Source organism: Lasioglossum baleicum, chromosome 1 (genome assembly GCF_051020765.1).
Source record: "Lasioglossum baleicum chromosome 1, iyLasBale1, whole genome shotgun sequence".
Classification (NCBI taxonomy): Eukaryota; Metazoa; Arthropoda; class Insecta; order Hymenoptera; family Halictidae; genus Lasioglossum; species Lasioglossum baleicum.
This window is the reverse complement of record NC_134929.1, coordinates 12,145,458-12,169,136: the sequence shown is the minus strand read 5'-3', so window position 1 is coordinate 12,169,136 and position 23,679 is coordinate 12,145,458. Positions and strand designations below refer to the sequence as shown.

General features: G+C 37.9%; 6 protein-coding genes across 7 annotated transcripts; 4 read left to right on the top strand and 2 right to left on the bottom strand.

Annotated features, from left to right (window-relative positions):
* The first annotated feature begins 239 nt into the window (after positions 1-239).
* Positions 240-1,545, top strand: LOC143212573 (COMM domain-containing protein 5). Its single transcript, XM_076431483.1, has 4 exons — positions 240-562; positions 632-824; positions 897-1,043; positions 1,109-1,545. The coding sequence occupies exons 1-4, from the start codon at positions 466-468 to the stop codon at positions 1,290-1,292; spliced, it is 621 nt and encodes a 206-aa protein (XP_076287598.1). The 5' UTR covers positions 240-465; the 3' UTR covers positions 1,293-1,545.
* Positions 1,546-1,766: 221 nt separating this feature from the next.
* Nd-30 (NADH:ubiquinone oxidoreductase core subunit S3) lies at positions 1,767-3,017 on the top strand. The gene is made up of 5 exons (XM_076431462.1): positions 1,767-1,925; positions 2,002-2,067; positions 2,138-2,385; positions 2,460-2,705; positions 2,812-3,017. Exons 1-5 carry the CDS (start codon positions 1,862-1,864, stop codon positions 2,971-2,973), a joined length of 786 nt encoding a protein of 261 aa, XP_076287577.1. The 5' UTR covers positions 1,767-1,861; the 3' UTR covers positions 2,974-3,017.
* A 179-nt stretch (positions 3,018-3,196) lies between these two features.
* Hrm (solute carrier family 16 member hermes) lies at positions 3,197-10,183 on the bottom strand. The gene is made up of 5 exons (XM_076431331.1): positions 10,039-10,183; positions 9,621-9,833; positions 9,415-9,541; positions 9,122-9,301; positions 3,197-5,154 (listed from the first exon to the last, which is right to left on the bottom strand). The coding sequence occupies exons 1-5, from the start codon at positions 10,181-10,183 to the stop codon at positions 3,951-3,953; spliced, it is 1,869 nt and encodes a 622-aa protein (XP_076287446.1). The 3' UTR covers positions 3,197-3,950.
* Positions 10,184-11,070: 887 nt separating this feature from the next.
* On the top strand, positions 11,071-21,677 carry LOC143212510 (uncharacterized). Of its 2 annotated transcripts, XM_076431352.1 has the most exons (2): positions 11,071-11,319; positions 18,451-21,677. In XM_076431352.1, the coding sequence occupies exon 2, from the start codon at positions 18,525-18,527 to the stop codon at positions 20,169-20,171; it is 1,647 nt and encodes a 548-aa protein (XP_076287467.1). In that variant the 5' UTR covers positions 11,071-11,319; positions 18,451-18,524; the 3' UTR covers positions 20,172-21,677. The 2 variants fall into 2 exon arrangements, with proteins under 2 accessions (XP_076287467.1, XP_076287457.1); XM_076431342.1 differs by lacking the exon at positions 11,071-11,319 and having other exon boundaries at positions 18,253-21,677.
* Positions 15,545-16,986, bottom strand: Iscu (Iron-sulfur cluster assembly enzyme). The gene is made up of 4 exons (XM_076431497.1): positions 16,783-16,986; positions 16,205-16,429; positions 16,055-16,133; positions 15,545-15,901 (listed from the first exon to the last, which is right to left on the bottom strand). Exons 1-4 carry the CDS (start codon positions 16,867-16,869, stop codon positions 15,795-15,797), a joined length of 498 nt encoding a protein of 165 aa, XP_076287612.1. The 5' UTR covers positions 16,870-16,986; the 3' UTR covers positions 15,545-15,794.
* A 358-nt stretch (positions 21,678-22,035) lies between the features above and the next one.
* On the top strand, positions 22,036-23,540 carry LOC143212595 (uncharacterized). Its single transcript, XM_076431531.1, has 3 exons — positions 22,036-22,318; positions 22,656-22,844; positions 22,923-23,540. The coding sequence occupies exons 1-3, from the start codon at positions 22,268-22,270 to the stop codon at positions 23,151-23,153; spliced, it is 471 nt and encodes a 156-aa protein (XP_076287646.1). The 5' UTR covers positions 22,036-22,267; the 3' UTR covers positions 23,154-23,540.
* Positions 23,541-23,679: the final 139 nt, after the last annotated feature.

The window sequence follows — 23,679 nt, the reverse complement described above, 5'->3', positions numbered from 1 at the left end:
TTTCTCATTCACAACGCCCTTATAATGGTATCCAGAGGAACGGTGTACGTATACCTAAGAGTCCTAAGCGACTGAACTGTCAATATTAAAAAGATAAAGATGATATGAAGCATTGAAAAATGATCGAATTATTTATTAAAATGCGGCTCATATTACGTGCTACGTATACTGTATACTTTAGGTTTTTATATGTTAATTTAAAATATCTTGCCTGCTCCTCCATAATTCTAAATATGTTGCTTGAGCTTTGCTATAGATGGCATTAAACGATGGAAGCAAATCATCTGTTTGGGGAATGATAGTTTGACATCTCCTGACATATTTCACTAAAATTATAAGAAATAATTGGAAATAATATTTATACAGAATTTTTCCGAGCATATTCTGTTCATTTTAGACCTTTTTCCCAGATCGGCTTGTCCAGAACCATACTATAGAACAACGGGAAACAAATTCATAACAAACATGTCAACTTTTCAAACACAACTTTTGTATGCTTTAGGAAATAATACAAAAGTTCTGCCAGGCTTAAAAAAGATGTTTGTTCGTCCTCTAATACAGAGTAAGTTCTTTTTAAATGTATATTACGATTGTAATATATATTGCAAATATTCTAACCTTTCAACTATAGTTGCTGTAAAGTCAATAAATCAAGAATATATAGAAGAAGGGATATTGGACAAAATAAGTGAAAAGTATAATGTACCGGTAGAATCCGTAGATGAATATTACTCGGTTATCTATACAATATTGAAGGTTCACTTGGGCATATTATCACAGAATGTGAAACCTGAAGAATTCAGGCAAATATTGGAAGAATTAAAGTATATATTTACTAGGCCATTTAATAAATTCAATAGTTAGAAAATACATTAACTGGCATCGTTATTCTTCAGATTACCTCCTGAATGCATCGAGGATTTGTCTACCGTGATCTATGGCCAGAAGCGACCAGAGTTAATAGCTGGTTTGCTCGATAGAACAAAGTTTTACTCGCATCTGATGTCTTGCAAGTGGCGTGTGGACATCACCATTGCTTCTAAGTAATTGCATAATTTTTATTGAAGTGTTGTCTCTATTCAGATATTTATTTTTTTGTTACTTTCAGCATCTTAAACAGAGTCCTAGAACCACATATTATAATGAAGTGGACATTCAGTAATGGTGAACACCAGATATTTGAATTATCCATGTCAAAATTTCATCAGCTTAGGCACGCAGTAGCAACCATACTAGTGGACATGCAAAAACTTGAACAGAAATGTGCTTCAAAAAATATTGTGAGCAGTTGATAAATATACCAAAAATAGGAATCTCTTCTTTTAACAATGTACGATAACATTTTACAAAAGTATTCGTACAAGAAAGCTATAGAATTAAGCTTTACATTGTAAAAATATTGTAAATAAGTAATCAAGTAAAATGGAATAATCTTTTCATATAGTATTTAATTCTCTCTAAAAATTATGTTACTCTCAAGGTTAATAAATAATAAATGCGTAATACATGCAGTGTATTTAAAGTAACTATTAATATCCATTTTGTATATCGTCATCGAGAGAGAGAGAGAAACGGGATACATAATACATACTATCACAGATGAGGTTCTCGTCTAAATAATAATAATTTTTACAAATTTTACGGGATGCTCAATGTACTCCATAATCGAGAATCTTATTTTACTGAGTCTAAAATCGCCGCACATGCGCGAGAGATTTTGCACAATATCTCTGCTCTGTATTGTATTTGTATGCGATACAGAAATCTTCGTTACCCAGAGAGCGTAGTAAATGTCGCACTTGTCGCAGTATCGCGGGGTGTACTATTTTGTGTGGTAAGGAGAAGAAGATTTTCCCTGAAAATGACGTCTCTGCTAAGAAACTGCTTGAAACTCTCAAGAAATTTACCTGTAGCAACACCCAAATGTAATGAATTTATTTGATATTTCTTGAATTTTTCTTTTCTTTGTATTATGTAATAAATTATGAATTTGTTTGATAGGTTATCCAAAACTTCTCCCGACGTTGAGAACGAATACAACAGCAGCCGAAAAACCAGAAGTGCAGCGTACGTAAAATGATCGTTTATACTACGTTCAATAGTACCACGATGTAATAACGACAAGCATTTTTAATAGCATCGATACGTAAACCCAGCCCTGTAGATGTGAAAAATTTAACGGATTTTGGTCAGTACGTTGCCGAATGTTTGCCAAAGTATGTACAAAAGGTACAAATTATGAGCGGTGACGAGCTTGAAATATGTATTTCTCCCGAAGGCGTGATTCCAACATTATCATTTTTGAGAAATCATCACAATGCTCAGTTTACCAATTTGTCCGATATTACTGCAGTCGATGTACCTAGTCGTAAATATAGATTCGAGGTAAGGATTTCTCTGATTGGGAACACACTGTCATGCTTTATAATACATACTATTATTTATCTTTTTATTTATAGATTGTCTACAATATTCTATCGTTAAGATTTAATTCAAGAATTAGGGTAAAAACATATACAGATGAATTAACACCTCTCCCGTCGGTTGAATCTGTGTACAATGCTGCTAATTGGTACGAGCGAGAAATATGGGATATGTATGGCGTATATTTTACGGATCATTCGGATCTTCGCAGAATTCTTACAGACTATGGATTCGAAGGACATCCGCTAAGGAAAGATTTCCCACTCTCTGGATTTGTCGAGGTATTCGAATAGTTATCTTATATCTTTAGCTTCTAGAAATAATCCTACATTTTTTCTGTTATTTATGAGTAATATCTGCTATAACAAAGATACTTTTTTCCATCAGGTACGCTACGACGATGAGAAAAAAAGGGTGGTATGCGAACCATTGGAATTGACCCAAGAATTCCGTAAATTTGACTTGTCCGCTCCATGGGAACAATTCCCCAACTTCCGGGAAATTGAAGCTCCAGCTAAGCAAGAACCAGAAAAATCAGAAAAGAAATAATTGATGTTGCTAACAGTATAAAGAATAAATTTAGTAATTGTAAATTTTGCAATACAAAAATCATATAAACACGGCGAAGAAGGGGTTACTTTAGTATTTACTTAGCAGCCGATAATATTATCGAGCCCCTTCAATAAAATAAATACAAACCATAACTTATATTTTATTGATCCTAAAGTAATAATTAGTTTGTTTGTTCTCATGGAACACCATCAATAAGATATCCGTGTGTCATATCATTATTTATTTTACATATTGTATAGTATTATATAAATGTAATTCATTAATTACAAATTTCTTACATTCTAATTTTAAGGCATATTTTTCGGTGATTTGTAAACGAATGAATAACAAAATTGACTATCTTCAATGACAGAGTGTTTATAACAGTAGGAATTATATACATATTTATCTCTCTCTCTCTCTCTCATTTTTTTCCAAGAGAAGTGTAAAAACAAATATTCGACATTTTCATTATACTTATGCTTATATACTAAGAAAATATTATGTGCACTAAATTATATTATTGCGCTTGTTTTGTTGGTTTAAATTACAATAGCACCTGCAACTAGTGCGCTTCTGAACTAAGTACTTCATTACTTCTATGTCTTCATCATTTTTTTTCCACTTTCGTTTTTAGTAATCAACAAGAACAGACATCCAAAGAGTTATTTGTTTTCTTGTATGTAAGGCAAGACACTTTCAATTTTGAAGAAAAAGAGAAACCGTCGCGTTTCTTAAAAATATATCCTTTGAAAATTGTTTTCCTACTTAATCCACTTGGAAATGTGCGCGTGGATTGTGTAACATCATCACAGTGCCAGTGGTATATACAGAACATTCATTCTAACATCACAGTGTTTCATAATTATATAGTCATTACTATGTATTGAGACACGCCTAATCTACGATAATTCATTATACAGTTAAGCTCTTCTCGTTGGCGAGATACTCAACACGGAGACGCAACAAATGCACTATAATTTCTCGACTGGTGCGGCTTTCTCCTGCGCGTGTTGTCTTTTCCTAATGAACGGTACGACACCCCACAAAGCGGCACCTACCACTAAAATGATTCCCAATATACTAAAAATAGGACCATAGCTGTTGATTTGTCCGTAGATGAGACCGCAAATGGGTGGACCTACTAGCTGTATAATTCCGTTCACGAACAAAGAGATACCGTACGAGGAGGTAAGTTTTTCTGTTCCTAGCATGTCGGCCATAATGACCGCGGTAATACCGACGTAAATACCGGACGCCAGACCGAATACACCGCAGTAAACGGAGAGCATCACGTACCCTGTTGCGATCGGCAGAATGGCCAACGAGATTCCAGAGATGAGCAGGCCTCCGACAAAGTACCAGTGCTTCGGCATTATCGAGACATCGGAGAGAGCTGAGCCGCCGATACGCCCTATCAAATCTAAGACCGAAACGGTCGAAAGGAGAAGGGAAGACATGTTCTTGTCGAAGCCCAACGAGATCGCGTAAGCTGGCAGTAGTATGATGAAGTTCGTGTAGCTGACCGCGTTCGTCGAGTTTGAGATCAAGATCACGAGATAGATTGGGTCTTTCAGCAGACTGAAATCGAAAAACTTGTTCTGCTGTTTCTCCTCGACCTTCTTCGTCTCGTCGACGGGCTTTCTCGTGAACGTGTTCGAGATCGCGTTCAACGTCAACGTGGACGCCCTTTCTGGGTGTAAGGCGGAAAGAGTGCTTCCGTGATACGGTGTGCTAACGTAATTGAACGAGGACGTGCTCGGCGATTGGAACGGCGATTTGCGTCTTGATAGCTTGTTATGGTCGCCGCCGCGTTCCGGGACCGCGTGCAACGCGGGCGTGCTGTGCATCTGGCCCGTTATCTCCCGGCCCGTCGGCATACTGATCTTTCTCGTCCTCCCTTGGACAGGCGTGTTTTTGTAATATTCTAATGCGACGCTGGACGCGCTCTTTGGTACTATCGGCGCAGCCTTCTCGTTCGAATTTGGGAAAGAAATCACGAGATTCGATTTCTTCTCGTCTTCGGGACTAGTTACAGTTACGGTGGCGGCTTCCAAGTCATGGTCGATCGACTTGTTCGACGACGAAGCTGGCACCATGTGCTTTTCCACTGGTTCGTACAAAAGTGCACTCGCCCATACATTCAAAGTGACAGCACCCATTATTAATACTGCACCTCTGTAAAAAAGCAAAATAAACTTTAGCGTTTCTTACGTTCCGTCTACTATTATTTACTATAGCTTACAATGTCGCCAACAGGACATTCCATGGCTGTCGAAAATAAAAAAATTTCAAATGACCGTTAGCGAATGATGTGTGTGTATATGTATGTGACTTCGTACTGAATTACAAAAAAAAAAAATAAAAAATATTATGAATGAATTTCTGATAGTTATTAGTTGTGACGATTCTTGAAAATGTTGAGTTCACAATTAATGGATGACTGAAAATACGAAAAAGTACAAAAATGAAATGGAACAGGAAAAATTTCGAAATATTTGATCGTCACTTTGTAAGGATTCGAATGTTATGACTATGTAAATGTAAAGAATTAAAAAATGATAATAATTACAAGCGTTTAGAGAAACGCTTTATTGTTCATGTTCCCATCGTATGTTTTAATTACATAATTAGGACATATTTTCAAGTATCATTTGTTATCGTTTATAAGTTATGAAAAAATATAAATATCAATACCATAGGTTACAGATACTCCTTAGTTAAGAGTGCCAATAATACAGTCTCTAGTAATTTATACAATACACGAGGATCGTCTCATTTACAAATTTCTATATATTTATATAATAAAATGCACTTATTACTGTTTTACATATTTGGCAAACTATATCACAGATAAACATCACTAATGAAGACTCATATACCAAAGCATATGAGAGTTCCTTTTAATGTAATACTCTTATAGAACAGGTGTTTCATAGTCTGTGCCATAGTTATCTTCCACTTAGGGCTCAGACTATGACATACCCGACTTTGTGTGGCGATCTGAAACCGTTCACACGGATTAAACGCGGCGAACAAAGAGCGTTCCAACAAACAAAATCAATAGAAATCGGCGTGAAGCAAACGTGCTCGTAATTCCTTGAAACGGTAACGCACCCATGGGTGTTACGCTAAAAAACATTCAAGAGGATAAAGAATAATATCAAAGCCGAGAACGCGCGCATCCCCTCGCGTTTCAAAATAGATTTCGATGGAAACGTGATATTTTTAGAGTGTTTCAGATCGCGTACAATATTCTTTGCGGTATGAGAAGTTCATCTTCTTCGAAATCGCATTTTGTCCCTGTCTTCTTCCGTGGATACACATTCTTCTGCAACAAAAGAAAAACAAAACGGTCGCTTAGACGGGGCAGATTCTTCGCTCTTACGTATCTAGATCGTGTGGCATTTAATTAAGAGAGAGAGAGGGAGAGAGAGAGAAAGAACAAAAGAGACTACACGTGCGTGTATATATATATATATATATATATATATATATATATATATATATATATATATATATATATATATATATATATAAATATACACAGAAATAAAGAATGATTTACGTTCGATTTCATGACGCGTAGTAACACGCGTTCCATAATTTCAGTTAGACTAGTTCGATATAGTATACTCTCTTGCCGAGAAGTTGTTCGGCAAACAGCGCGGGATCCTGTCGCTGAAAAGGAAACTTGAAATAAAAATACAAAAGAAAATCATGACAAAACCAAATGCAAAGTCCATTAAGATTTATGCCGATTTGATCGTTACGTTCGTTACTGCTCGGCGAGGAGATTGATTTCAGTCGTCACAGTTCCGTCGTAAAGTATTTAGAACGAATGATTCGAAGTTATCGCGAGACTGAGCTTTTTCCTTTCCGCGTAGTGTGACACGTTAACTCTAAACACGTGAACATCACGCGTTCACGACTGAACGCACGCGCGCACACGCACATAAATGTGCAGGTACTTTCGACAATGTCAAGACGCACGATTCCGTAGATTCTACGAACGTGATCGTTACGTACAGAAATGTTCATGAGAGTCAGCATGTGAATGTAAATGAGGTTCGCGCTTTGCTATCAATGACTGCGATATTCAAACTTCAAACATCAAAACACTTGAAAGTCATTATCGAACTGCTGATCTTTTTGCTAATTCCCGCTGTCCTACTCAATATGTTTGAAAAAAATCTGACGCGAATATTCATACGAGGAAAGTATAATGAGAATGTTATATCTCATTGTTTACAGATACTGGTGCATTTTAAAAATTACATAAAGATGCTCAGTCTAGTAAGAAACGTAATCAGTTTAAAAAAATAAACTAGAAAAGATAGACTCAAGATTGTAATTAGCTGTGAAGGAATTTTTTTGAATTGTTAGCAATCGTGTATGTTCGCAGTAACGCTATACGTCTTACGCAGGAGGTCTGCATCTGTGGTCATGTTTACTTTCAAAGTCTAGCTATACAAACATTTCCGTTCCCCGTTCTATGCACACACATGGGATAACGCTCGTGTATGTGATTGCTCCCCTCCCCTCTCCCCAACTCATTCAAACGATTTTCCCCAAGTCTGAATCTGTTATAAAAAGACAAGGAAGTGTGACTTGAACGTATACGATTGTATTTCAAGTAACAGTGTACGCTTCCACTCTAGATAGCAACGTATCATATTCGAACGTTTATCTGGACGCCTAAAACACAACAAAATAAAAAGTTGCAACGGTTTTACGTATGGAACACCTGACGAAGCGAGCTATGACTTCGTATTTTGTAGTGTGTCTAACCGATCGACCGCCCAGCCAAGTCATCTTATCACGATGCAGGAAGGGCATCGCGCGTCACGATGGGAAGCATGATTTGCGTCCTAAACGGATTTGCGTCCCCTTGCGGTCGCATCTTAGTCGAGTCTAATTCAAAACGACGTTAGAACACACAACTCAAAATGTAATTCTTGTTATTTCTTATTCCCTTTTTTGTAAAAGTATCGACAGATTCTGTCACTAATTAACAGAGTAACACATGAATCTATGAAAATCGCATGATATAATGTTCCTTACCTAAACACACGTAGCGGCTCGTTATTTATGGCATCAACGTATCAGTCGCAGACTTCCGGTTAGTTTAAAAATTTCTCTGCTATCACTTTGACTGCCATGACACCCGCGGACGGGTGTATCCGAGGCTAAAAAATTCATTTTTAGACGGAAGCATTGAATACGAACAGCATTATCTCTCTTATTCCATAAGGTTAAAAGAGCACAGCGATACGTCTCGGCCTCATACTGTTTCCATTTCAGTTTGTAGATGGTTTCGCGCGTGGCAGTCAATGTGTTATAATAGCAGAGCGTGTAATTTGGTTGCGGGCCTAGATAGCTTCCTCTACGTTCCTTCACACATCTGTATACATTACCGTGAAAAATGTCGAACGGTTAAACGTTCGTTATCTTTAGCAACAACGCGTTTGATGGAGACGCCGTAAAACAGCTAATCGAAGCTGTAAATTTTGCAGGGATGTATAATAGCGTTGTGTACACAGATGCACGCGTTTGGTTTATCCGAGCGTCTCGTGAAGGGAAGAACAAGTGCATGCATATCAGTCATCTTCGCATTCATTTTATTAAATTGTAGTAATGATGTATATTAGTACTCACCGAAAAAAACGATCTTCACAAAATATTACGACAGTAACACTATATTTACAGATCCTCACGAGAACGTGAAAACGCACGTAAAAAGATACACAAATGTCTTGTATCTTTTGTAACGCGGTTCCAGCGTCACAAGTTTACATAAAATCGGACAATCAAGGTCACAGATCACACGTACAATTAAATTTTGTCAAAACTGATCGAGAAAAAAACTAATGCATGAAAATGTATCTTTGTTTTTGTTATTTTCATTTAAAAGAATTAAAAGAAAAAAAAAAGACTTTGATGTATGAACGCGAACACATAGAAATGAATATTAATACACGAGATGTTGCATTAATTTGGATAGATGAGCGATGTTGTTACAGAAACAATTTACAAAGAACAAAGTTCCCTGGCAGTAATGTTTTCTCAACTGATCATGAATACAACGTTTGTCGAGAAAATAAAGTCATACCTGCTAAATTATAAGTACAACAGAACAACATACCTGTATCCGTATTCTCGTAGAAGAACTCCAAGGATAGGGGGAAGAAATATAGAACCTAATGCGCTACCAGATATGCAGAGACCATTCGCGAGTCCACGAAACCGTACAAAATAAGAAGTTACGATGTACACGGTTGGAGGGAAGGCCAGTCCCGCTCCTGTTCCCACAAAAACTCCGTAACTAAAGATGAAACAAGAAATAACATTACATCTTTTCATCTCGATATTTTACATACTGAATATCATTTAGTTTGATAACTGAAACATTTGTGTTTTTATTTTGCGCATAATTACCTAACGCATAAAAAGGCCACAGAGTTAGCAAAATAGCTTAGCATCATTCCTACAGCTGCAAATGTTCCTCCAATAAGCGTTACCGTACGATAAGAGTATTTCACCGATAGCACGCTGGAGAGTGGACCTGTAACAAGAATAACGTACATTTATTTTCAAGTTTACAACCGATGAAATTCTGTAACAGTTCTGAGAAAGTTAATTACCAAGCGAGCTGTAGAGAAAATAGCACAGAGCTGGTATCCAAGCAGCTGCGGCAGGCGACGCATCAAAAACTTCCAGAAATTCAACGAACAGAACACCAAACGATTTCACTGTTCCTGGGATCAGTAGATTCACCATGACAGATGCCAAAAGTACGAGCCATCCCCATCCTCCATCTGGTGGGACTAAGTCTTCCTCAGCTGTTTTGTGTTTAACTAAAATACAAAGTAATTCTTATTCTTTCCACGATAAAGTAGCGAGTCATGCCACAGACTATTTTTAACTTGGCTAACAGAACAATACGAAAGACCTGTATAAAAATATTTTTCAAATTTAAAAATATCCATAAAACAGAATCTCCCACTTAATTAAAAAAAAAAAGAAACACCTAATAATTTGGGAATCCTCAAATGTACTTACTTTGTTTGTTGGTCCCATTGACGTCGCTCTTCTTTTCTTTCTCCGCGTGTTGCGACACGAGCGTGTACTCTCCCTTTTTTCCTTTGCTCGCCCCGAATTTGATGTTGATCCCATTGTCTTGATCTTGGACTCGTTGCATTGTCATCGACCTTTTCTTTCCCGTTCAGAGTGACGCGCGCGCGCTTTCACGCATGTATACGCGTGCGTGCGTGTGTATCCGTACAAAGAAAAAGCGAAACCAATCGCTGTCGCCGCTGATGCTGATGCTGTTACTGCTGCTACGAGAAGGAAACTCTATCGCGCGATCGTCGTTCACGAAATTACACGAGAAAACTAATCAGGGAACACGAATCGAACGAGAGAGCCGAGGAGAAAGAAAAACAAAGGGTCTAGAACGGGATAGGGAGGAGAAAAACCGAAGAGACCCGAACGGGGAAAATGCGCACTGGATTACAACACAGAATACATGTAACAGCGACAACCTACAGGATGTGGTGCACCAGTATCATCAATGTTCACAAACTGCAGGATCAGCAGTCGTGTCCTCCTCCCCGATTGCCTCGGACTTCATCAATTTCAGTCTGATGCTGATCGGACGGTGGCTGGTCGGGTCGTTTCTCAGAAGATAAAGCGAACCTCGTCGTGGTCCGGTCATAGACCTTTCACGCGTTAACGATTTCTTTCGAAACTGAGAAAGAAAATGTTTGCGATGCAATTGACCCAACGCCACGACCAACGGTCCGCAATGCGTCGATGGTGCGAGCTGTTCCACGACTGGGCCAACAACGCTTCCGCCCGTGGCTCTTGATCCCGGTACTCTGTCAAATTGCATAGAGCACGTAAACAATCGCATGTAGCCGATCACGAAAATATTCGTATTCTTTCACGGGGGCACGATGGCCGCACTCTATATTATCCTGTGTGTCGAGGCAAACAGATATCGCACCACTAGGCCACGGACGCACACGCGCAACCAAAACAGAACTCCTCCACCGCGGAACGACCGATCAGCTGTGCATCACGCAGGGCCGTTTGCCACTACTTCATCCTATCCTGCCCCCACCATCCTAACACCGTGCTTCTACTTACTCCTTACTCCCGTTTCACTCCGTCCTCTGGTCTCCGGCCTCCGAGCGTTCGACGAGTCTCCCACCCCATTTTTCAAACACCGCACGCTCACGATCAGTATCGGCGCGGGATGAACACGGACTGTGGAAAACCTGCCTCGAAAATTCAAAGACTCCAATTTTTAACTCGCAGGGCTGGTTAAGTATAGCTCGCGTAAGTTATTTTTTGTACGAACAAATTTTCCAAACAAACGCTGCACTGTTGTCCCAGGGCAGTGCTGCGTTAACCAATAAGCAAACTAAGCACGTGCTTAGGGAACCAGAACAAGGGAGACACTACGGAAATTTTCAAAATTTCACATTTTTTATATAGTAATGAGAGTAGTGGAAAGATGAAAATCAATAGCGAGCGAGCTCCAACTTCTGTTAAAAGCACTTTTTGGTCAAATTATCGATGATAACAAAGAACAACGAAGATAACAAAGAATCGATGTATCGAACAGAAGCGAAATAGACGTACTTAGGTAGTACATATGTCGAGTAGCGACGGTCGAGACTTTGCAATCAAAGGGACTGGAAAAATACACACGGAAAAAAAGAAATTTTATTTGCAGTCATTGTCGTCATCCCATCATAATTATAGCACGTAGATCAAAATCATGATTCGTTAGTGATACTGGCAACACGACTCATTGAAAGACGTCGTACATCAGCCAGTGTAGAGGAACGCACAGTATACAGTATGCGACATACGACGACGAGAAACAAGAGAATGGAAAATTTACGGCGGTCGCATGAACAGTCAGGAGCCAATGTAGGATTTTGTCCTCTCGCTAGAACGTCTCTCGCACGAATTTATTATAAGTTTAACGTTCGTTGGGCACGATGCGCATCGTTCCACTTCGGGCATAGAGAAATCGAGGTAGGGAAAAACAAGCATCCGAGACGATAAGATCCTCTCCTCGGGCTCGATATTTTATAGCAATAGAGCAAAACGTGCCTTTCCTCGCTGGCAGAAACCCGCGCGACGTCTTATCGCGGAGAGGTAAATTCCAAACGACTCATCGGCGAGTTTACCCACTCCTCAAAGCCGTCATTATCTGATGATCCCTTTCGGTTGGCTTCGACAAACTATTCAGCTGAATCACGAGTCATTTGCACCGCAGTGCGGGTCGCCGAAATTTCATCAATAATGCAAACAAATGCTTATTGGTTAGCTCAGCCAATAACAATGGCTAATTCAAGGTACAGGAGTTATGTAGACGAACAAAAGTCAGTTCAATCCCTTAAATATTTTTACTGCTTTGGTCTATTCGTTTCAGTGATAGATAGCATTCTGCTATCGGACATTTCATATGCAACAACATAATATTATGAATTGAGCTATATCGTAATAGGATTTAGACCGTATGAGGAGGCCAAAATCATTTTCCAAGTCAATTCATTTCGTACTATACGGCAACAGGCAGTGTTGAATGAACGGTGCAATCGTAAGTAAGACGGTTAGCGTGTTCCGCGAGACGAATGATTATCAACGGAGATCCGAGTAAACAATTTCCACGGAATTAATGTTTAGTTACGTAGCTACGCTGAGTGTCTATCGTTTCAACGATATCACGGATTGTTGGCAACGAGTGTTTGTCAGCGAAACCATTGTGCGTGCATTTGACGATGACTGTTCAGGGAATTAGAACGGAATATTTGTAGCGACGCGTGTACAACACGTGCCCCACCTCCTTTCTGGTGTTTGACCACTATCAAAAAACTATTCAAAATAATCGCGCGTCGGTTAACGTTTCCGAGTAATTATCTCGCGTGGTTTTATTACGGAATCGTGCGTCATACTAATTGTTCCGAGATAAAAATCGCGAACGTCGCTCGACGTTGAGAAAATCACAGCAACTCGAGCCGGATGATCCAGTTTTTCTTTCTTTTTTCGAGTGGCTGCGAGCGAAGCTGTTATCATTTTTATTATATGGAACGTACGCGTAGCGCTATACGAGTACCTACATACAGTCGGGGGCAAGACCAACTTTTTCAAAATTCGATCCAACAATTACAGGTCCTTTTTCAGATGTTAGAAGGGTTAGTTTACCGTGTATAATATGTAAAAAAAATTTTTGAAATTGCTGGGACTTTGGAAGTAAAAAGTGAAAGTCACGATTTTTAACTTTTTTCTATCTGCGTCTACATATAACAAAAATTTAAAATACACCCTTTGCAGATTTATGTAAGTTTTATACACGCACAAAGTTTCATCGACATCAGTTGACGCATAAAATACCTATCATCATTCAAAGATGTAAGAATCTTTGAATTTTGCCATTTGAATGATTTAGTGCTTATAACTTACTTAGACCTAGAGAAGGCATATTTCATATTTTCATTATAGGCATAGATAAAACAATTAAAAATCGTGGCCTTTACTTTTTTCTTCGTAACTTCGACCAATGGTACTTTTTAATCAATCTTTTCATACATTACTTATGTTAGTAACTTCTAACATCTGAAAAAACTCAAGTGGTTAGGTTCAATTTAAGAAGTTTCTAAAGGGTGCCTACTTAATTTTGCGCCCGACTGTATGTATATCCGTCCTGCTTGTAACGGATATCTACACTGAATCTATAAAGCCGCGATAAGGCGCGGCGCTGAAGTATTCCCAATACTCGAAAAGATACTATATTATCCTCTCCTTATATAATTATATTATGCAATTGTGGGTATAATTGCACGATCGAACAAGACGAAAATAAATCCCTGATCGCGATCGCGAGGATCCGCGCGCGCCCGAGGACCCAGAAATTCGTGCGATCCGTTCACCAAAAATATTCGACCCCGGGAAAAAGTTGCTATGACTAATACATATCTCTCTGTCACTGATAAGCTCCTGACTTCGAGCGACATGACGAAGGATACGGTGGGATACGGCAGCGCAGCCAGCATGAAAACTTGCGGCCAATGTAAATTACGAATTAACGAGCTAATTGTTCCTCTTCGTAAATTAACTTGAAACGCGCAATTGACAGTAGTAACTGCACATGACTCAGTTTATACTCGTTCTTATTAAGCATCAATTGGTGTTGTGATGACAGTTATAAGATGGATACTCGAGTCACCGATCCGGCTCATTCGAGAGGCCACGCGTTCATCGTCGCATCGCATCGCATCGTCTCGTAACTCGTAACACTTCGCTGTGATCGAACACCGGGTCAACACAGATATAATTTATCTTTTTTCATGTATTCGCGAATGCATGCAACAAAGAAATAAACGAATAATTATTACCATCCAGCAACCTTGTCGAAATTATTCTAAACAATCCGTATTAGCACTTTAGCTACCGGAAGTCTATTTTAGTATTCTCGTCTATATAGCTTTGTTACTAACTGAGCTGCAGCTAAGAGAAGTTTTTATTTAAAAAAAAAAACTATTAGATGAGATTACTCGAGACAATTTGTTGGCTCAAGAAAAAAATTTGATCGCCAGTCAATCTTACACATAACAATTTCAATGAAACGTATTATATGATTATATTGTATAATGTATTTATTATACATATTTTAATGATATCAATTCAAAGGGATGGATAACTATCGCGATTACACTTTCCCTCCTCAAGCACTAATTTTGACGAATTATTTTAGAATTTTTAATATATCATTTTTAACACAGTTCCTTGTTTAATTTCTAATTTCGTAGAATTTACGAGAAAATCCATAAATATGGAAGGGCCAACCTAACCCTACTTTCGACGATTACGCCATGAAAGAAAACACGAAAGATTTCCGTATCTGATAATAATCACATTAATTGAAGGCTTATTCTTGGAAATCGGAAATGCAACCGCAGCTTGGGATTCTAGAACGAGAGTAAATATTTGATCGGCTATTGCAGCTATAAGGAAATTGCAACGTCTTTCTGCCGTTGCACTTTTTATTGTACATTGATTATAGAGCTCGTGACGAGAGAGAAAGAGTGCTATTATTCCCGGGACGAGTCGGGAGCCTGCGCTGAATCATTTGGTATCGCTATCGCGGAATTCACGTATGGAAGTCGATCTGCTTTTATTTCATTCTTTATGGAGCTAGTGTTTCGCGCAATCTTTAGTTTCGTTGATCATTTTTATGTGGAAGATCACTATCGATAAGAACTATCCCCCTTCTCCACACGCTGTCGGTACGACGATACGTCTTAACTGATGGCGCAATGGGTACACAAGAAAACAAGACGGACAAATATAAATGTTTTTGTCAACAAGTTAAATTGCCACGGCAATTCCCCGATTGTAGCGTGTCTGCGCATGAACAATTGCCTTTTTCTACAACCGTGTCATACTTAAACGTACGGATTTTGTGACAATAAAGCCGCGGGATTAAAGCGTTTCTATTACGTTTCAGAATACCACCGGAAACATGCGTAAATAAACCTTATGCGTTAAGTAGTTTCTAATTAAATATATTTATTTGATCTCATAAAGAAAATATAGCACATCTAGATGCGTCTAAACGGAACTTCAAATACATCCGTTGAGATACATTACATCTTCAGTACTGATCACAGATCATAATTTATGAAGATTCTAATAGTTTCTGTTTTATACATAGTAGCCACAATTATAACAGAACTACAGTAGCCACTAACAGTATGTTAAGTAAGACTAACAAGTTTATAGATTTAAATACATCCGAATCATGTTTCTTTTGGAGTACTATCATTGCTTTCATTTTGCTTTGACTTTGTCTGTTGCTTTATACGATAATCTGACAATGCAGCCTTAATTGCATCTTCTGCAAGCACTATAATGTATAAAAGAAAGTAGTCAATCTTAACTCTACATTTCATTCACAAAAATATTCGTTCATAATGGGTAATAAACAATTGACAAAAAATATTCTTTTAAACCAATTTAGCTATCAATCTATCAGAAACAAATATTGTTTGGTACTTACTCGAACAGTGTAGCTTGACAGGCGGTAGACACAATTCTTTAGCAATGTCGGTATTTTTCAATTTCAGAGCTTCGTCAACCTGTAATATGAAGCAAATAATTATTTTTTATTCTTTGCTAACACAATTTATGCAGTCACGATGATACTTGCCGTCTTTCCCTTGACCCATTCTGTAGCCAGAGAACTCGAAGCAATAGCTGAACCGCAACCAAAAGTTTTAAATTTGGCGTCCACGATCTTTCCGTCTTTGTCAACTTTAACCTGAAGTTTCATTACATCTCCACAGGCTGGTGCACCGACCAATCCTGTGCCAACTCGCGAATCATTTTTATCTAAGGAACCCACATTCCTTGGATTTTCATAATGATCCAATACCTGTAACATTATATGTTAAGAGTTGTAAAAAAAGAGGCATAAAGATATTTCAAGAATAGAAATATAAAATACAAATTAAATGATCAATCCACGAAAAAAAATTGTGGAAAACATCACCATAACCTAAGAATCGCACTAAATAATCTCGAAATGTACTATGTATAGTATTTTAAGAACATTTGTACTTAAAATTAGATCGATATGACAGGGTACGTTTGAAGGTCGCTTTTCCTATACGTATATATATTGCAATAATCGTCGCAATTGCATGCTATTGATTGCAAAGAATAATGCAAGAGATACATCATGATAGGTTATGGACAATACCGCAAACTAAGCTGAAAAGAACTTACGTTTGGATGATAATAAACAGCTGGCACACTTCGGGATATTAATTTCGAAGTTTTGTTAAGCGTAGGCAACGTACGCAGCACAGACATTGTATTTATGTGTGGACTGACATTGATCACCTGGAAACACTACTTCGCCACTTTGTGCAATGTGTGTATTCACCAGTATTCACTAACACAATCCACTTCGTTCTGAAGTAATCAGCTGTCTGCTGCTGTCTGCGTACAAGCGATTGGTAACCCTGTTTGTATACGGCATACGGCATACAAAAACTCAGTTTGAATTCATATTTTCAAATGATTGACGCGCTTGAATATCAATTAATACTTGATGTAATGACTAAGAATAAGATATAATACAGTCGTAGAGCCATTTCGCGTAGATTGGTCTACAAATTATTTAAATTTATAAAAAATAGTTTAACCTATATGTATGTCACAAAGAAAATATTGACATTATCTTATGAAATGACGTCACGAATTACTTGAACACCTGAACACTATCGCAAACAAGACATAACGTTTTAAATGGAAAACCGTCGACGAGACCGTAATCTATTATGCAATACAAATGTGTCCGGTTCGTTGTTCAAATAAACAAGAAACTCGTTGAAAGGGATGAAGTGTTATCAAAATGAGATTACGTAACCGTAATGACATCGTAAGAGCAATTTGTAAAATGCTATCGTTTCGCAATCATGCCGATAAGCGTTAGGTAATCATCGCACGAAATATTTTAAATTGCACAACACGTCCAGCAGTAAGAAACCTTGATTTACTTTTTCTACAATGATCTATATATCGCTACAACACTTATTGTGTCACACAAAAATCTAACCAACAATGTCTTTTGCTTCGAATTGACCCTATACGTTCTGAATTATTGCTTTTTGTCACTGCCATCATTCACGATATTTTTCACTGTTTTAATAATATGTACGCTCAGTGTAAATCTGATTTACGATCGTTAGAGTACAAATGCGTGTATAGTTGTTAATTATATTAAAAATAAAAATCTTAACGAAATCATTCAGGCCATAAAAAGTCAACGAAATAAATGGCAGGATTTGAGACCATTTTAAAATAAGCCACTTGCAATTATTAAATATTTATATTAAGTCTAATAAAAAGGTCACTACTGTTGATATCACAGAAATAGATTTAAAAATACATACACTACGAAATCATGAAATCAGTATCGCCCTTAGCGCCGAGCAAACGGCGCGGCGCGGCGCACTTGCCCCGGGCGCCGCACCTATCGTTATCTAAGTTATTTCCACAATTGATAAAAAAATGTTACTATAATAGTTGAGGCATCCAATTTTTTACTTTTTTTACGATACTACGTACTGTAGACTCCTGTAGAATCTAGGCATACATGGTCTTTCTGTCAGGTCCAGGCTTGCACCGATTGAGATGGATACTGTTGTCGCTGCTATGAAATTAAAGCTGTGCGAGAACCCGAAAATGTCGGGTCGGAACTCGAAACGGCTTCAGGATGGATTCTCGAATTACTCGAAGATTATTCTCGGGAATCGGGTTCACATTTCGACATTTTCGGGTTCTCGCACACCTCTATATGAAATTGTCAATAGTATTCCCGTTAACAACGGAAAGCAATGCTGTACACGCAAATGTTTAATAATATCACTTGTTGCTTACAATCTATAGTGTCGTGCTATCACAAGAGACGGCAGGCTTACTGCGCTCAACGGAATTCCGTCGAAGGCAAGAAGCGGGTACGAATGCGTAAATTGAACGAGTTCAAAGTTAGCACCGGTTGGACGCAAGAATGGGTATCTCCGGAGCAACTTCGGAGTAACAACGCTTGTTGCGACGTTCGAGACGTGGTGCGGGGTCCATTTATCTCACCGAGATTGTTGCGGACACAACCATACATCGTCAGGTGGCACCCTGATACGAATGAAAACATTAATTACGCTAGACGAGGTATTCCGGACACGTGGCGCGAGTATTTAGCCTCCAGAGGACACTGTGGTGCAACGGAGGCACGTGTTCTGCAAAGGAATTTGATATCTTCTTACGTCAGATGTTTCGCCACTGACCGACTCTGGAGCGATCTGGGTTTGCCTTTCGTACAGGGTATTCCTGATCCATGGAAAAATTTGTCTAGCCGGTTGCGAGTGGTAAAACGGCCGCGACGGCAACACGCTTGCAAGAAAAACGGCATCGTACAAATTGTCAATCATTACGATGCAGACGACGAAGCAGAAACAGAATACTCTATCGCGAAGCACTGGAAGTGCACAAAACAAAAAGGCGACGAAATGAAAGATCTACCCTGCACGGTACAACACGAATCAAATTTGCCGCCGATGGATGAGGAACCGGTTCAAACGGATCAGCATATATCGAAGTGCAATACGAAAGGTAAACAGAATCAAATTGATCAGGTAACAGGTTGCCACAATCCGAAATCACCGATAGTTTCGAGGAAGAACAGTAGTACTAGAGCAGAGAGAGAAAAGAAAATTCCGAAAGAGTGCGTTAGAAATAAACCGGTGACTTTGGAAAGGGAGTCAGTGGTGCCTGACGAAAAGAAGCCGCTAAAAAAGGTGTTAAATCCTTCGAGTAAGAAAACGACCGTCAACAAAAGAGTCGAAACCGACCCAATAGAGAAAGGAAATGCTGGTGTATGCGCGGTGCAGTCTGAAATGCTGCGAAACTTTGTGTGTTGCCGTTGCAAATTGCAGGATTATATCAGTCCGAATGTTCAACATTTTCCCAACTACGCGAATCTGCTAAACGAAGCAAATGTGTCGCAGCGCGTGCTCTGCAACAATTGCGAAGATGTTTTTCGCGGAAATAATCCACGGCGAGGAGATCTAGCAACAGATATTCTAAACGCTTGCGAGCCGATTCCAAAGGATCTTCCTAGAAGGCAAAAGTTCAGCGAGTGCGGCAAAATGTACAAACGTACGAAAATGAAGTTTCACGGTTGCGTTCGGAAAACGAGGCAGCAGTTCGAACATTTTAGTTGTCCGAGGCGAATGGATGAGGGGGCAAACCTAATCGACGATTGGGATCTGAAGCTGGTGTGCTGTCGCTGCGATTGTCCTTATCTGAGAATTGTGTCGCCGGATTCGATCAATCGGATAACAGGCGGCAGCGACAGACTATCCGGCAGGATGCAGAAAGATCGACGTATAGGGGCGCGCGAACGCAGACGCATTTCAAAATCCACTGTAACGCGGAAACACGGAAGCAATTGCAACGATCCCGGGAATCGTTGTAAAACGCGTGCTGAAAACAAAGCGAGCGTTCCTAAGCGGAACCTTGAACGGCCGTTACATTCAACAGCTGCTAAGCGGTCTGAAGCGTCGAAGAATGTTAATAAATGCCCAAAGTCGGACGGTACCAGCAGTTCCTAGTAGAATAGAAAACGTATGACATTAAAGAGGCGATGGAAAAGGAGGAATCGCTTAGGGAACAAATCCCACGATCAGTTCCAGGATGGAATGTAAAAAGTTATGTTTCAATTGGTTGTTTCGTTACAAATTCCACCCACCAGGAAAAAGATAACGATAAAGTGGCTGGTTCCTAGAAATAAAGATAAGAATAGAGGATATAGGTGCGTCGATAGTTTGACCACCAATGACGAAAAAAAAACAAAGTGTCCGAGGTAAAGAAACATCAAAATGCGATAAGATTTAAACAGATTGTGTAGATATGCGATGGTCAGACAAGCGTGTCGATAACTTTTTAACGGCGATATTGGTGTTACGGCTCGAGAGAGTTTCGTCTCGCCGTGAATACGATTATATTCCATACACCGAGCGAATAATGCGGGTCTGATAAGAAAATTGCCTTGATGAAGGAAACGCTGACACGATCGTAAACTATCAATAGGGAATTCAGAAGATTTTGTATTCAGCTGAAAATTTTATGGTAGACGGAAGAAAATAATTGTATAAATATTATCTCTATCGATATCGATGATGGAGATGATAGAAGATATTGATGATTTTTATCAAAATAGCAATATACACATGAAAATTTGTTTGTAGTAAACCGAGTGAAATGTATAGTGAAATCTTTAACTCGATCAAAACAAATAGTACTCGAATTATACTTTTGGAGGTCGAGTAAGGAACTTCTACAAGTGGATTATTTATCCGTGAGATATATATCAAAGATGGTAGATTATTTTTTCGATAGGGCTCAAGTGTTCCCTTGCATTCGAATGTCTGACGTATCATTGAATGGTATTGAAAAATACTCGTAACGTCGCGTCGCGGAGAAAATTATTAGTACATATTACTGATAAGAAAGGCATTTTTTGTTTGTCCGTCTGTCGCCACGATAAAATATAATAATTAATTATACTTTAAATAATTTCGTATTCAAAGTTTCAAAGTACAAATTGATAAACTTATATAGATGAGAAGTGAAAATTAATAATGAGAGAGAAAATTAAAGCATGCTATTACATATATAAAGTAATTATAACTAATGACGTAGATATATTGATTCATTAAGAATATAATATTTTTTATTAGAAAGAAAATCATTGTATTCAAACTAATATTATTTTATGATCTTAAAATTCAAACGACTTGAAACTCTCCTGTAGAAAATAACCGGGAAATGCAGGGCATACTTCAGGAGTAAGCCTTTATGGCAGTATCAACAAATCTTAACCTAACAATAAGGTTCAATGTCTCGCTATAACAAGTTCTAGATTAGAGCAGAAAGATTAAACTAGTGTCTCAAGGACAATGGCGTGCATCTCAAGAAGTATACACGTAGATAACAATTATATATATATATACAATCACTGATATAACATATAATTACGAAAAATATATACATAATACGTACAAAAGTGTTTATGTATCTCGAAGTCAGTGTAACCTCTTTTTTTATTTCTAATGAATAAGTGATGAGTATACTTACTTATCAATAGTGCATATGCATGTATGCATACATACGTATATAAATATATATATATATGTATATGTATAAAGTGTAAATGGAAACAATGATAAATCATTATTTTGGTTATTTCAAGATTTAGTTAATTAATTAGGATTACATAATAGAAATGATAAAGCACGCTAATATATTAGCAGTTTAGCAGAGAGGATATCTCTGATATTAGCTATATTTACAAGATATCTCTGCTATTTACTATCGGGAGACAACACAAACAACACTCGTGACGTCGTGACAAAAGCAACTAAAATTCCGTGATTGGTCCATTCTCCTAATTGCCTTTCACCGCCATCTGTCAATTGCAGCACGAATTATTTTCTATTGTGCTCTTTTTTGTTCATTACGACTGTCATTACCTATTAGCGTGATGCCAAAGGAAGCAAAAAGTATTTAACGTCACAGTGAGGGCTCTTAAAATGTATCTTCACCGATATATAAGTTATTTTTGTGCTGTGATGTCATTACTTGGTGATATGGTTTAACGATATATGTTCCTAGTCGTATTTTTTAATTGTAAATAACCTTTTCTAATATGGCAAAGACTAAAACAATCAGCAAAGGTTGTCCAAAATGTGAACAGCAGGTAATTTATTATGCGTGCGTACATATAAATTACACGAGATATTAAAATATTGTGTCTTCGTTGCAATCAATCGCATTGAATAACCATAAAATGAGTTATAAGCAAAGAGAAATTCAACGATTTCTTACTAAAATGTTTAACGAATGTACATAATAATCTGTTATATAAAAAATGACAAATTGGTGTACCTTTGTTTAAAAATATTTTAGAATTAATTTGACAGAGACTAAAATGTGAATGTTATCTTTATAAATAATAAATTGTATTTTATGCACGTATCGATCATGGTTACGATAAAATATTTGCTGTATATTAATTTTATAATTTGTCTGTAAAGGTGCCCGTTGCCTGCAAAGCATGTCCGTGCGGTCATTCATTTTTTAATGCAAGACGCAATTCTATTAAGAGTCCTCCAAGTCCTGATAGCGGGGTAATGAAAACTAGACGGACCAATCGAATTAAACGGGAGAAACCAAATTATTATGATGCTTTAGAATATGACAAACAGTCAAAGAAAAGTGCTAAAGTAAGCCATCATATCATAAAATATCTATGTATGACATGACAGAGAAACAAAGATATATACAAAAATTATTTACTATAGATAAGAAAGGCAACAGACGCAGCTAACGACATTGACTGCCGACAATTAAATAAAAAGAAGAAGCGAAAAGTGAAAACTAAAGGAAAGAGTGGGAGTAATAATGGATTAGGAGACGACGATGACGAAATGGAAGGGATCAATGGTTTGTCGCCGGAGAAACAGCTGACATGTTCTTTGATATTACAAGAATTAAATAACAAAATGAGAGTGGTGGCTTGGAAACCGACATGATTCTTTTTATTTATCGGCATGTCTCTTCTTATCGGATTCACTAGTATCTCTTACCTTACCAGTTAACTTCAATACAATCGTTCGATACAGGTATTGGAGTCTGTTAATTGCATTGCGAAGCATCGAAATAGTATTAGATCATTTTGTGCATGGATCAAGTAGGTAAAGTAATAGACGCGAAAGACTGTTCTAAATGATAAAATTTATGCACACATGCTTTACGATCGATTCTTTATACTTTATTTTTTTACTGTGTCACGGTATTCGTCGAGTATTTTGAGCATTGTTTTGTGTATGCCAAGTTACCTTCTAAATACTAAAAGAAAAGCAAAGGCAGTATACGTGAAAAGAATATCACTTTTATTAAAGATCGCTGTGTTTAAATTACATCTGTCTTTTTTTTTTCTTTTTGTATGAAAAATATGTATTTTCTACTAAGATTGTTTCTTTCATCGCAGACCCTGCCGCAATTCTTCGTTTTCTACAAATAATCATAACGTAATATGTAAATATGATGTACATACTG